General features: G+C 40.6%; 1 protein-coding gene across 1 annotated transcript in view; it reads right to left on the bottom strand.

Moving 5' to 3' along the window:
- Positions 1-768: 768 nt before the first annotated feature.
- Positions 769-14,883, bottom strand: part of LOC137622209 (heparan sulfate 2-O-sulfotransferase 1-like) — a 55,036-nt gene continuing 40,921 nt past the window's right edge. The window contains exon 10 of the mRNA XM_068352676.1: positions 769-6,350. Coding sequence (XP_068208777.1) covers positions 6,331-6,350 — 20 coding nt within the window. The 3' untranslated portion in view covers positions 769-6,330. The remainder of the gene's footprint in view (positions 6,351-14,883) is intronic.

The raw sequence follows: 14,883 nt of genomic DNA, 5'->3' as shown, positions 1-14,883 counted from the left end.
TAGCAGAAGCAGATCATCTTTTGAAGCACTCGAGGCTATTCAAACACTTGCTTCTCTAACACTATAGGCGACGAGATCGTTACGCTGATAGTCAAATTCTTATTCCAGTTCCTTGCTCCGTCTCGTAAACTCGAAGCGCTTCGAGGCTTTTACAAGTAGAAAGTCACCCTTGCGTAAAATTATAATCTACAACAGATCTAACTAGAGAGACCTCGGAACGTATTTAACAACCTGGTACACTCGTGCATGATGCTGTACTGGATCTTTCATATAGATTTCAGATCTATTTTTAGATAATGCCAATATAAACACTTATGCAATAATTGAAATGAGATGTATTGACTTGCAAAAAATCAGTAATTTCACTCGCACTCGACATACAGTAATACCTCGTTACAAATTTATAGATAATACCAACAATGATTTAATATAAACACTTAAGCAATAATTGAAGTGAGATGTATTGACTTGCAAAAATCAGTAATTTCACTCGCACTCGACTGATGGAGTAATACCTCGTTACAAATTTTACAAATTTATAGATAATGCCAACAATGATTTAATATAAACACTTAAGCATTAATTGAAGTGAGATTTATTGACTCGGAAAAATCAGTAATTTCATTATCACTTGACAGATACAGTACAGTAATAACTCGTTACAAAATTAATTCGTTTTGGAGTGGCTTTTGTAACGTGATTTTTTGTATAATGAAATAGAGCCAAATATATTTGAATCATTCAATATACTTAACCTAACAACGTGAATTTCGTTTTGTATCGTTAATATTTTTTTTGTAATATGGAACAGAAAAATCTTCGTATGATAGAGTTTTTTGTATTCTGAAACCTTTGTATCCTGAGGTATTACTCTATTCAAGAATAGTTAATTTAAATAAATGGCAAGAGTTCTTATCTTCAACTAAATAAACATTTCTGCATAATTATACAATTTACTTATTAATTAGACCGTAAAAAAAAATTTGGTACAACAGTATGTTATAATGTATGTTTCATTCTAGACAGTACTTGCAATCGCCAAAGTTATCTTTAATAAACAAAAATAAAATCTTACAATAAATAAAAATAAAATCTTACGGATGGGAAGTACTGTAGTATTATAAAAAAAATTACTGTACACTTGTGTTGTACATTACAGTAAAAATATTTCCCTTAACCAAGATAAAACTGCATTCTTTGCATTTTTAATATATGCTGATAAAAAAATGGCAAGATTCTCGAGTCCAGCAACCTATCAATATATAAATCATATATTTTTAAAAGTATATAGAAGCAATAAGAATAAATGTATAGGCTCATAACCCCTACAATTATAATATACTTAGGTACACAACTAGTAATGTACTCAATTCTAAAACTACGTGTACTGCAAATGAAAACCTATAAATACAGTTTACACAACAGATAACAAAAAATTAATACAACCTTATATTCATTAACCCTTTTACCCCCAGCCTATTTGGAAATTTCCAACCCTTAACCCCCAGGGGTTAATTTTTTCCAAGCACATTTTGCAGTATATTTTTTTTAAATTGCTCTAACAGCCTTAATTTTTGTCATAGAGAGGTCAGGTTGGTCTCATTCTCTTGGAAAATACCTGAAGTTTCTCAAAAAATTATCAAAAATATGCAAAAAAAAAAAAAAAATTAAATAGCAGTTTTTTGCAAGGACGTACCGACAAAAAAAAATTTAATTAGCGGTTTTTTGCAAGGACGTACCGGTACGTCCATGGGGGTAAAGGGATGAGTTTTGTGAAACGTACCAGTACGTCCTTAGGGGGTAAAAGAGTTAATTACAAGATATGGAAAAGACATGTTTCAAAACTGAAGTCTCGTATTGCGCATGTGCCCTCAAAGTTTTTACACTACTATCGTACATAGAAAAATAGTTATCGTTTCTCTATTCCCAAGTTGAACTGAAATCTGGCGTTGGCACAATCTAACATAGGTGTCAGGAGAATTATATCTGCCTTTGGTATTTCACAAAAGTATATCCTTGACATCATCATTACCAGTACAATTTGTGCACTCACAGATTGAAGACTTAATCACACCCTGGTGAAGGACAGCACTAAACTTTTGACCACTTGAAGAAAAATTAAAATTTAAAAGCTCTTCTAGGAAGATAGATGATAAAGTTAGGGAAGGAAAAAAGTATATAACCAACATCTGGGAAGATTATCTTATAAGTCATTACCATCCACACCTTGTCTATAAACTAAACCATCGGAAAGAAAAACGCAACATTAGGCAAGAAAAAAAATACTCGATTCTCCATGAGAAAACGAACCTTCAAAATTAAACTTTCAATATATACGTATAACCAACATCTGGGACAATTATCTTTTAAATCATTACCGTCCACAGCTCATCTCTAAACTAAATCTTCGGAGAGAGAAAAACGCAACATTATTTGATGATTCACATTAACCCTGGCTAAGTCATTGACTCTAAAATCAATAAATCTATTGAGCACAGAAAACTTTTCCTGCAAAAGGCAAGACTCTGGAATAAAAAGCTACTATGTACTGCACTCCAAGAACCAGATATGTTGTTGATAAAAAATAAATATCTACTGCACTGTCAAACATAAAAAAATATATGGTATACGTAAAAAGTATATAAATACTATACGGTGTTATGAACTAAAAATATAAGGGAGAGATAACGATCAAAAGTCTATTTACAAGAAACTCGATAAAATTATTAACGCAATGGTTCTCGTGCAAGATTCAATGGCTGACTATTGTTCATCTATGTTGTGCCTTGATGATGAAATATTTTTCTAATATCTTTACTTCTATTTCAAGGTATAACTTACAGATAAAAGTTATACACTGGGAATCTCTCTTGAAAATACCTTTACTATTTTATTTTTTCTATGAACCTCCCCTGATCATATTGCTTTTTCACCAGAAGCTTGGTTTATTCAACTTTTACCATAAAGTTCTAAATTTATAATTTTCTCCTTTTTATTGTGAATAGTCTTTAACTGTTTAAAGGCTTAAAGGCCACTCATGAATGGCAGAGGCAAAGGAGAGTGACATTACACTATGAAGTAGGACAATGCCCTAGAGACTGACCATATATGCATATGATCAGCGCCCAAGTCCCCTCTCCACCTAAGCTAGGACTAAGGAAGGCCAGGCAATGGCTGCTGATGACTCAGCAGATAGACCTATAGGCTCCCTTAAACCCCTCCATCCTAGCTCACAAGGATAGTGAGGTTGCAGCGACCACAGAAACTAACAAGTTTGAGCAGGATTCGAACCCCAGTCTGGCGTTCACCAGTCAGGGACGTTACCACATCGGGCACCGCAACCCCTTAATACTAAATACAAATCCTTTGCTATTTAAAAGGATTATCTACGGAAGATAATCCCTATAAATAGCTACAGGTTTGTATCGGTTGAAAAAATTCAAATTACTTTTAATTTTGTCATACTGTCATCACTTTTATGAAGAATGGCTTTTAGCAATGTCCTTTTGAGTACATCATTATGACTATTTATTGCAATGTATATATGGCTGTTGTCTTTAGTTTTACCTTCCTTTACTGATAATTTTGATGATGTAGAAGAATGTTTTTAAACAGAGAAGGTTAAACATCTTAACCCTTTTACCCCCGGGGTATTTGGAAATTTCCAACCCTTAACCCCCAAGGGGTTATTTTCTTCCCAGCACATTTTGCAGTATATTTTTTTTAAATTGCTCTAACAGCCTTAATTTTTGTCATAGAGAGGTCAAGTTGGTCTCATTCTCTTGGAAAATGCCTGAATTTTCTCAAAAATTTATCAAAAAATATGAAAAACAAATTTTTATAGCATTTTTTTGCAAGGACGTACCGGTACGTCCATGGGGGTAAAGGGATGGCTTTTGTGAAACGTACCAGTACGTCCTTTGGGGGTAAAAGGGCTAAGTATTGAGGAAATGATGACTTCTTTCTCTTCAGGTTTTGTTTTTGTTTCAAGATATGATGTTAGTCTTCCTCTTTCCTAATGTTATTCCTACATTAAGGGGTTGGAGGCCTGTATTTATAGTGTTTCCATATACATGAAACCTTAAAACAGGGCATTTGAGTTCGCCAGCTCAGACCGACAAGTTTAAGCGGACATTATCCATTTTACAAATCATATCCTATGTACCAAGGCACTTCCCCCAAGTTTGGTGGGGTAGCTGACATCAAACAAAGGAACAAAACACCTTTCCTCTCTCCGCTCCTCCCAGCCTGACGAAGGATTCAGCCGAGTTTGGCCAGTACTGCTAGGGTGCCACAGCCCACCCTCCCCCGTTATCCAACACAAATGAATTTTCATACGCTGAATGCCCTACTGCTGCTACCTTCGCTGTCACCAAAACGACTGGAGGAAATAGCAGGGCCTAAAATCATGTCTTTTAAAAAGATAATTTAGCCTCATTAAAGCATTTTTTAATTTTGTTTTCCATGTTTGTTATATTGGGATTTTAAGGCCAATAATTTCTTTTGCGGTAGCTCAGAAATACATTTCGGCATCAATGACCTTCGATGTCAGGATGCCAGAAAACCTAGAATCAATCAATCAATCAAAAATTCATTTAATTCAGACCCTAACCTGATTCCCCAAGTGGTATCTAGAGGCTTTAATGCACTAGAGTACTCTCTCCTTTACCAAGTGCGTGTTCATCGAAGGGAGGAAAATGGGGACATTTTAACGTTTTACAGAAATAGGTTGATTAAACCAAGCTTCTAGAGAAGAAGCAATATGAACATCGGACAAACTAAAAATCAAGAAATTCTATCAAAATTCTGTTTTTCAAATCTTTCAAGTTTCATGACGCTGGTATATAAAAATGTTCTCAAAACTACTTGAATGTAGCATATGTACATTACAGTTTTACATAGAAATTACATGCATAACTACTACAAAAATTAAATATATACATACACAGACTTTATCTATCTAAAGAACAAGAATTAATGACACTGGGTAAATATTTTCTAAAGATGCCATAGTTCTGAGTCCACCACACAAAGTAATGTATAATAAGCATAAAATTATGAAAGGAAAGAAAATACTCTAGAGTATGACACAGGATGTAAACAGGCCTGAAAGAAATATACATTTTCTTTAATCTAAATATAAAAACCCATTCATTACTTCGACATTCTTAACTTCCATTCAGACATTTTCATAAATCTTTCTTTAAAATATATACAATTTCCTCTTCCATACAAAACCTCGTACATCACAGGGTAAAAGAAACTGTTTATCGAGCGGGCGTAAGGTAAAATCGGCTCGCACTGTTTTGAAGGAGCTACGAACACCGTAACCCTTGAACGGGAAATTTCACTTGTAGAAACACTAACCTTTAACTAACCGCTAAATCCCACCTACATAAAGACTAACCTTAATAAAAACAGAAAATATAAAATACGGTATTATCTACGTCACAATATTGTTCTACTGATATAATAACAACAGACTGTACACAGTTCGTACACCGTACACTTGCCACATACGGTATTTCCAGATACCAAACGCATTATGACGAGGAAGTTTATCATACGCAAGCCAGCATACTATGTCTTCTATTTGTGTTATGAATGAGTATCTAACTTGTAAGATAAGGCGCATCTGTAATAAATAGAAGGTACTGAATACAAAAGAGTGAGACCATGTGCCCCTTTATCTAGTATTTCTCGTTTCACTCCGAGTGTCAAAGAGTTACCGACATCGTAACGTTAACAGGATGTACAGCAAGACACTGGAATTCCTGACGCACCACGCTCTAAGGTAGTGCACCCTTTCACAATCTTAACCCTTTTACCCCCAATGCTATTTGGAACTTTCCAACCCTTATCCCCCAGGCTTTTTTTTTTTCAAGCACATTTTGCAACACAGTATATTTTTCTAAATTACTCTTAACAGCCTTAATTTTTGTCATAGAGAAGTCAGGTTGTTCTCGTTATTTTTGAAAATGCCTGAAGTTTCTCATAAAGTTGTCAAAAATATGAAAAAAAAAAAATGTAAAACAGTTTTTTGCAAGGACCCGGTACGTCCTTGGGGGTAAAGGGATGAGCTTTGTGAAACGTACCAGTACGTCCATTGGGGGTAAAAGGGTTAATGTGTGGCATGTAACCAAACAGATAGTGTAAGGAGAGATGGCCTCGGTGGTTGGCTGGGCTACAGAAACTCTCCACTCAGTAATGATATGTGACAAGGTGCACTTCTTCACGAGCGACGTGTGCCGGGAATTCCTGTCTCCAACTTTGCTAATAAAAAACTCAATTCTAAGATTCATTACCTCGCCTCAACTGGATTCTATTGCTTCATGAAGCCTCTAGGGGATCTGTAAAGATATAAACAGGTTAAATTGATTGCAAAAATTCTCCTTAAATTTAACTATAGTAATTAATCTCTTATCTATTATATTGTCTCGTCTTAATATTCTTGTACATTATTTACCAGCTTCTCTGATACTTAAATTTTACTGTTACCCTTTTCTGGACAGATGCATTTACAAAATATATTTTCAATGACCTGTAATAAGGAATTTTTCAATATTAAACTTACCCGATAATCATGTAGCTGTCAACTCCGTTGCCCGACAGAATTCTATGGAGGGATACGCCAGCTATCACAATACTAGAAGGGGGTGTACTTACCAGCGCCACCTGTGGCCAGGTACTCAAGTACTTCTTGTTGACACCTCAATTATTCCTCTGTCGTGCTTCCGGCAAGACGTTCTGGGATACGCTTATGTTCTTGGAGTATTTTCACGACTTTGGTGAAGTATTTCTCTTTGATTTCGGCTGTCGCTTTACTGGAAACTTCTATTTTAGCTTAGTTAGCTTTTGGAATTAATTTGATTAATTTTGGTGACGAAGAGAGTATGAACTCTCGTTCTCCTTTCAATGGCCGACCCTTCCCTTAGACGAAAGTGTTGGTGTCTAAGAGAGTATAGACTCTCTTTCTTAATTTTGCTTAACAAAAGTTATAGATTTATTTTATATCTCTCCGCCTCTTATAGGCCTCTTCGATTAACTTCCTTTTATTATAAACTTATTAAAATTAATTTTTATTTTTGTTTATATTCGACCTTCCTAATAGTAGGCGGTCTTTTCTTGGTACCGAAGTTAATTATCGTGAGCCCGTCATTTCGGTTTTACCTGTTAACATATTATGCTATTTTAAGGTCTTTGAAAGAATTTCTTTGATAGTCTCGTACTTTTTCAAAGTTGAACTAACGTTTTGTTTGTCTCGGCAGTTGTTGACGTTCAGAACGTTTCAACTTGCACTCTATCGTTACGATAGAGAAAGAATGTTCACGGTTTCACATTGCAGTAAGAGTAACCGTGTCTAGCGTTTTGTTCATTCCTTCTTAACTTAATGTTGATTCTAATAAGGAACTTTTCTTTTTGGGAAATATTTCAGTTTTTTCCTTTAACAATAATATGTTTTAACGATATATATGATTGGGCTCTTCTCTCAGGTTCTAAGTCAAGAGAGAGAGAGAGAGAGAGAGAGAGTGATAGAGACGGAGGGAGAAAGAGGATAAACGTTTCCCTCAAGCCTGCCAGGCGTACGAGTAACGTCGTTATCGTTTTGCTCTTATCCCTAGTCTCTTTAGGGGAAGAAACTAAACGTTTATAGAGTGATCTAGTGTTTAGTCTCTTTCCAGCCACTGAATTTTCTTTCATTAGATTTTTCTGTTACATTGTAATTCTGTTTTCGCAATTATTAACTTTTGAGAAGGATAGAATTGCGTGTTTGAGGTACAAACCACTTAAAGTTTCGAGTTCAGTGAAATAAGTGCAAACAGAAATCAAAGTGATAAGTGATTGATGTCAGTGTTATGCGTGAGGGTACTTTTGTGCGCGCCAGTCGTCCTCCCAGTCCGGGACCTCTTGCAAGCTCCCAAGCCCAGGGGAGAAGCAATGTCGAAGGGCAAAAGGGTTCGGCAGGCCTTGATCGGCGCACAGAAGTATCCTCGGTGGTTGTGGGCGTGTCTTACCGAGACCGTCACTCCCACCCGCAGACGATTGAGCCCTTATTTTGCTCGTCTGCAGAAGAGATTTAGAGGAGAAAATAAAGGCAGAGTAACGCTGGTCTCAGGTCTCTAGACCTCTTAAACGTAAAGTCCAGACCTATGCCAGACGTACGAAGTAAAGTTCAACAACCCGGATGCAGTCATTGGGTTAGCTCTGACTCTCCTCAGTCATCATTTTGTCGGGTTGAGAGTGCGCCTACACTCCCCCCCGCCTATGCTCGCTCCGCCTGATCGCAGTACCACCTGCCAGGCGTACGATGTTGTGGACTCTACTACAGTCCATGCAGCACAGCTTTCGGACCTGATGCGTGAGTGTCGTGCTGAGAGTGTTGCACCTCCTCCTCCTCCTGCACCGGTGGTGCACCAACCGCCTGCACCCGTTCAGCCTGTGCTGCACCCGCCTGCACCGGTGGTGCACCAACCGGCTGCACCCGTTCAGCCTGTGCTGCACCCGCCTGCACCGGTGGTGCACCAACCGGCTGCACCCGTTCAGCCTGTGCTGCACCCGCCTGCACTCGCTGCACCCAGTCGCAGCACCATCTGCCAGGCGTACGATGTTGTGGACTCTACTACAGTCCATGCAAGCACAGCTTTCGGACCTGTTGCGTGAGTATCGGGCTGAGAGTGTTGCACCTCCACCTGCACCCTTTCAGCCTGTGCTCAACCCGCCTGCACTCGCTGCACCCAGTCGCAGCACCATCTGCCAGGCGTACGATGTTGTGGACTCTACTACAGTCCATGCAAGCACAGCTTTCGGACCTGTTGCGTGAATGTCGGGCTGAGAGTGTTGCACCTCCACCTGCACCCGTTCAGCCTGTGCTCAACCCGCCTGCACTCGCTGCACCCAGTCGCAGCACCTTCTGCCAGGCGTACGATGTTGAACCTCTTTCTGTGTTCGCTGTTCCCAGTGTTGTTCAGCCTCAGCCTTCTTTAAGGCAACCTTCGGTTTGGGATCAGGAGGATTACTCCACTCTTCCTCCTCCTCCCCTGGCTGCTCCTCCGGTGGTGCAACTCTCGGTGGAGGTACAACCTCTTCCACCTGTGAGTCAGTCTCCTCAGCTGCTGCACCGAGCTCAACCCGTGCACCCTGTTCCTGCACCTCAGACACCTCTGCTTGCGGGAACTTTACCTTGTTCTGCGCAACCTCGGTCTCTTCACGCTCCACTCATTCCACAGGAACAGGAACTTTCTGCACCTTCCACTGTTGTTGTTCCAGCTCGTTCTGACTCTGCTGTTCAGCATACCTTACCTCCATTTTCAAACCATGGCAAAAATATGAATCATGAGTTATGAATGTAAGGTAAACATTATGTTGATTTTTAAACCCCATGCAAGCATGCATAAAGCACTCTAGCACTGGTCATGGAATTTCTAAGAATGTTAAACGCCATGCACACGCTCTGCTTTCCTTACAGCAGGCTCTGCTTACTACATGCTCAGCATTCAGCATGCTCTGCATTCAGCATGCTCTGCATACAACATGCTCTGCATACAGCATGCTCTGCATTCAGCATGCTCTGCATACAACATGCTCTACATACAGCATGCTCTGCATACAGCATACTCTGCATTCATCATGCTCTGCATACCTTACCGCATGCTTCTCAACATATCTTGGGTTGTTGCCAACTCACTAGACTGTCAAGCAGTTTCATAACGTTGCCTTCTAGTCTGCTGCTTTTGCACCAGTGAACCCTCACTCAGAGAACTTAGCTTTTCTAGGATAAGGTCCCTGTAGATGAGAAAGTTCTTTTCTCCCTCCTTCTGATATTCCCTTGAGGACTCTGTCATTTGGAGGGAGCCTTTAGCTGCATAACCTCTTATGGACTTTTATTTAAGCATTACATGCTTACAGGGAAGGTAATGGTTCCACTTCAGCCGCTAATCCCGTCTGTTACCACACCTGCTCCCATAGACCTTGAGCTGTGTTGCATGACATGCAGTCCAAGCTTAGTCCTTGTTAGAGGATTTTTTGTTTACGGAGTCAATGTGTCACGGGGAAGACGTTCAACAACCAACAGAAGGGACTTGTTGTGACGCAGTGCGGCAACCTCAGCAACCCGTTAAGGAGTTGTCTGTACGACCCAGATAGTCTAGACAGATTCGGGTTGTCACTGTACTTCCTCGCTTGCCCATGATTGACAGTTTACAGACTGTGCAGCAGTATCATGATCTTGTGTCCGGCTCCGTCAGACGACTGGCTTTTAAGAGCTCCCACAAGTCGTCGCTGTCTGGAGATTTTCAAATGGACTATGGATCTGACCAAGGAACTGGGCCTCCTGGTCAATTTTGAGGAGTCTCAGCTCGTTCCATCCCAGACCATTGTTTCCTTGGGTATGGATCTTCAGAGTCGAGCTTTTCGGACTTGTCCGTCGGCCCCAAGGATCTTCCAAGCCCTAGAATGCATCCAGAGCATGCTGAGAAGGAACCGATGCTTAGTCAGGCAGGGGATGAGTCTAACAGGGACACTTTCATCGCTGGCCCTGTTCATCGAGTTAGGGAGACTTCACCTCCGCCCCCTTCAGTATCATCTAGCTGCTCACTGGATAAAGGACTTGACGCTAGAGACGGGCTCAGTTCCTGTTTCCGAAGAGATGAGGTCTACTCTAACGTGGTGGAAGAACAGCATTCTTCTCAAGGAAGGTCTACCTTTGGCTGTTCAGACCCCCGACCACCGTCTCTTCTCGGACGCATCGGACACGGGCTGGGGTGCGACACTGGACGGACAGGAATGCTCGGGAACATGGAATCAGGAGCAAAGGACACTTCACATCTATTGCAAGGAGTTGTTGGCAGTTCATCTGGCCTTGATAAACTTCAAGTCCCTCCAGCTTAACAAGGTGGTGGAGGTGAACTCCGACTACACCACAGCCTTGGCTTACATCTCCAAGCAGAGAGGGACTCATTCGAGGAAGTTGTTCAAGTTCGCAAGGGACCTCCTCATTTGGTCAAAGATCGAAAGCTCACGCTGGTAACGAGGCTCATTCAGGGCGATATGAATGTCATGGCAGATCGCCTCAGCCGTAAGGGTCAGGCCTTCCCCACAGAGTGGACCCTTCACAAGAATGTTTGCAGCAGACTTTGGGCCCTGTGGGGTCAGCCAACCATAGTTCTATTCGCTACCTCGATGACCAAGAAGCTCCTCTTGTATTGTTCTCCGATTCCAGACCCAGCAGCAGTTCGCGTGGATGCCTTTCTGCTGGATTGGTCCCATCTCAACCTGTATGCATTCCCGCCGTTCAAGATTGTCAACAGGGTACTTCAGAAGTTCGCCTCTCACAAAGGGACACGGTTGACGTTGGTTGCTCCCCTCTGACCCGCGAGAGAAGGGTTCACCGAGGTACTGCAATGACTGGTCGACGTTCCCAGGACTCTTCCTCCTAGAGTGGACCTTCTGCGTCAACCTCACGTAAAGAAGGTACACCCAAACCTCCACGCTCTTCGTCTGACTGCCTTCAGACTATCGAAAGTCTCTCAAGAACTAGAGGCTTTTCGAAGGAGGCAGCCAGAACGATTGCCAGAGCAAGGACGACATCCACTCTCAGAGTCTATCAGTCTTAATGGGAAGTCTTCCGAAGCTGGTGCAAGGCCAATGCAGTTTTCCTCAACCAGTACCACTGTAACCCAGATTGCTGACTTCCTGTTACATCTAAGGAACGTAAAATCCCTATCAGCTCCTACGATCAAGGGTTACAGAAGTATGTTGGCAGCGGTTTTCCGCCACAGAGGCTTGGATCTTTCCTCCAACAAAGATCTACAGGACCTCCTTAGGTCTGTTGAGACCTCAAAGGAACGTCGGTTGTCCACTCCAGGCTGGAATCTAGACGTGGTCCTAAGGTTCCTAATGTCATCAGGATTTGAACCGTTCCAATCAGCCTCTTTTAAGGACCTCACATTAGAAACTCTTTTCCTCGTGTGCTTAGCAACAGGTAAAAGAGTAAGTGAGATCCACGCCTTCAGCAGGAACATAGGTTTCACATCTGAAACGGCTACATGTTCCTTGCGGCTCGGTCTTTTTGGCTAAAACGAGCTTCCTTCCCGTCCTTACCCTAAGTCGTTCGAGATCCCAAGCCTGTCCAACATGGTGGGGAACGAACTAGAGAGAGTACTTTGCCCTGTTAGAGCTCTTAAGTACTATCTAAGAAGGTCAAAACCATTACGAGGACAATCAGAAGCCTTATGGTGTGCTATCAAGAAGCCTTCTCTACCAATGTCTAAGAACTCAGTTTCTTACTACATCAGGCTTCTGATTAGAGAAGCAAATTCTCATCTGAAGGAAGAAGACCTTGCTTTGCTGAAGGTAAGGACACATGAAGTGAGAGCTGTGGCTACTTCAGTGGCCTTCAAACAAAACCGTTCTCTGCAGAGTGTTATGGATGCAACCTATTGGAGAAGCAAGTCAGTGTTCGCATCATTCTATCTCAAAGATGTCCAGTCTCTTTACGAGTACTGCTACACCCTGGGTCCATTCGTAGCAACGAATGCAGTAGTAGGCGAGGGCTCAGCCACTACATTCCCATAATTCCATAACTTTTTAACCTTTCTCTTGAATACTTTTTATGGGTTGTTCGGTCGGCTAAGAAGCCTTCCACATCCTTGTTGATTTGGCGGGTGGTCAATTCTTTCTTGAGAAGCGCCGAGGTTAAAGGTTGTGATGAGGTCCTTTAGTATGGGTTGCAGCCCTGTATACTTTAGCACCTTTGGGTTGATTCAGCCTCCAAGAGGAACGCTGCGCTCAGTAAGGAAGACGAACTTAAAAAAGAGACAGAGTAACGGTTCAATTCGACTTCCTTACCAGGTACTTATTATTTCATTGTTATTTGAGATAACTGTTATATGAAATATGGGATACTTAGCTATCCTTTAATCTTGTACACTGGTTTTCACCCACCCCCCTGGGTGTGAATCAGCTACATGATTATCGGGTAAGTTTAATATTGAAAAATGTTATTTTCATTAGTAAAATAAATTTTTGAATATACTTACCCGATAATCATGATTTAATTGACCCTCCCTTCCTCCCCATAGAGAACCAGTGGGACCGAGGAATAATTGAGGAGGTGTCAACAAGAAGTACTTGAGTACCTGGCCACAGGTGGCGCTGGTAAGTACACCCCCTTCTAGTATTGTGATAGCTGGCGTATCCCTCCATAGAATTCTGTCGGGCAACGGAGTTGACAGCTACATGATTATCGGGTAAGTATATTCAAAAATTTATTTTACTAATGAAAATAACATATTACATAAATTAGATTAACATCACCACAAAGTTACGTAATCAATTTCTTAATATACAGTAAATGGTTTCACTGACTAAAGTTCTTGACTATTATCCTCCAATAATAATTCATCCAGACACATAAGTTACTATTGCAAATTTCCACTTGAGTGAACCAGATTTATTCTTATATAAGCAATGAAAATTATAACAAGAAAAAGGGAAAATCAGAGGGGAAAGGATGAAATATCAAAGATAGAAAACACTGAAGCTGTGGGAATTGGATTCTACCAGGAATCAAAAGTCAAACTTGAATTGTGCTTTACATTTTGCATCAAACACAGTCATCAGCAACAGTGAATCATACATGTTGATGCTCTGGACTGAGTACTATCTGATTCTTCATAACACAAAATCTAATAAGGGAGGGCATTAGAATACAGGTAGTCCCTGTAGAAAGTGACTTGTTGGTCTGGGCATTTTGAGACAAACTACCCTCAGAGGACAGGTATTCATATAGTTGCAAGGTAGACACTGGACTGAGGTTACCATCTCCAGGCTATAAAGCTCTGATATAAAGAGGATCCCACCTCTGAAGATGCTTAACCTTTTGGCCAAAAGCAGGAGACAGCCAGGAGTGATGGTGATAGAGAACCTCTATGGTCCGAAACAAATGGAACCGACACAATTTACTCGTCGCTCTTGTCAAATTCAGACCCACAAAAAATTTTTCTATTAAAGTTTTCGTTAATTTCCCTTATTTAAAATTGTTATTGTTTATCCATACACATTGTCCCCTAAGAAAATTAGCAATAGCCATGATAAAGCATAGAGGAAGGTTTTTAGAATCACAGTAGATGTAAGAAAGGAGATAGTAACTGTAAATTTGAAGATGACCCCGTAACTAACATTTCCAGAGTATGGCACATTATATCAACAACCTGCATGATTTTTAAAAATAAAGCCATTAAAGACGCTTATTTTGCATAAAGAGTGTCGTCTTTATCTACCAGAAAAGTAAGACCATCAAGGAAGTTCAGAAATTGTTGGCAGGTGATGAGCCTAGGAAAGATATCCAAACATTGTTGCTGTGTGGGAATACAAGTGGGGACTTTGAAGTCAAGCCTTTACTTCTTAACCATTCCAAAAATCCCAGGGTTTTCAAGACAAACAACGTGATATAAGAAAACCAATGCAGGATATAGAGTTCTAATAATAAGCCAGGGTAACTAGGCAGATCATTGAATGGACACAAAGAGTTTTTGCCCAGTACGGAAAAATACCTCCGGGAGAAACAGTTGCAACATAAGACCCTCATAAGACAATGCACCTGCTCCTGGAAATAGAGAGTGAATTGTCAAGGGAATTTTTATTAATCGCAGAAAGGTTCCAGCCCCCAATACGATTCTTTCTCGTCCACTTAAAGAAACTATACATGAAAGGCCTTATTCAAAGGTGTTTCGAGATCACCTCTGGTAGACAGTTAACACTTGGAATAGATTTTGAAGAACCACTTCAACAATTTCCATGCTCTAAATCTCATCGACAAAGCCTGGGTGGAAGTGTCTTACAAAACAATGAACTCTAACAATCAACCTTTAAAACCTTTTATCC

Source organism: Palaemon carinicauda, chromosome 29, assembly GCF_036898095.1.
Source record: "Palaemon carinicauda isolate YSFRI2023 chromosome 29, ASM3689809v2, whole genome shotgun sequence".
Lineage (NCBI taxonomy): Eukaryota > Metazoa > Arthropoda > Malacostraca > Decapoda > Palaemonidae > Palaemon > Palaemon carinicauda.
The sequence above is the reverse complement of the archived record's forward strand: the minus strand, read 5'-3'. Positions and strand labels throughout refer to the sequence as shown.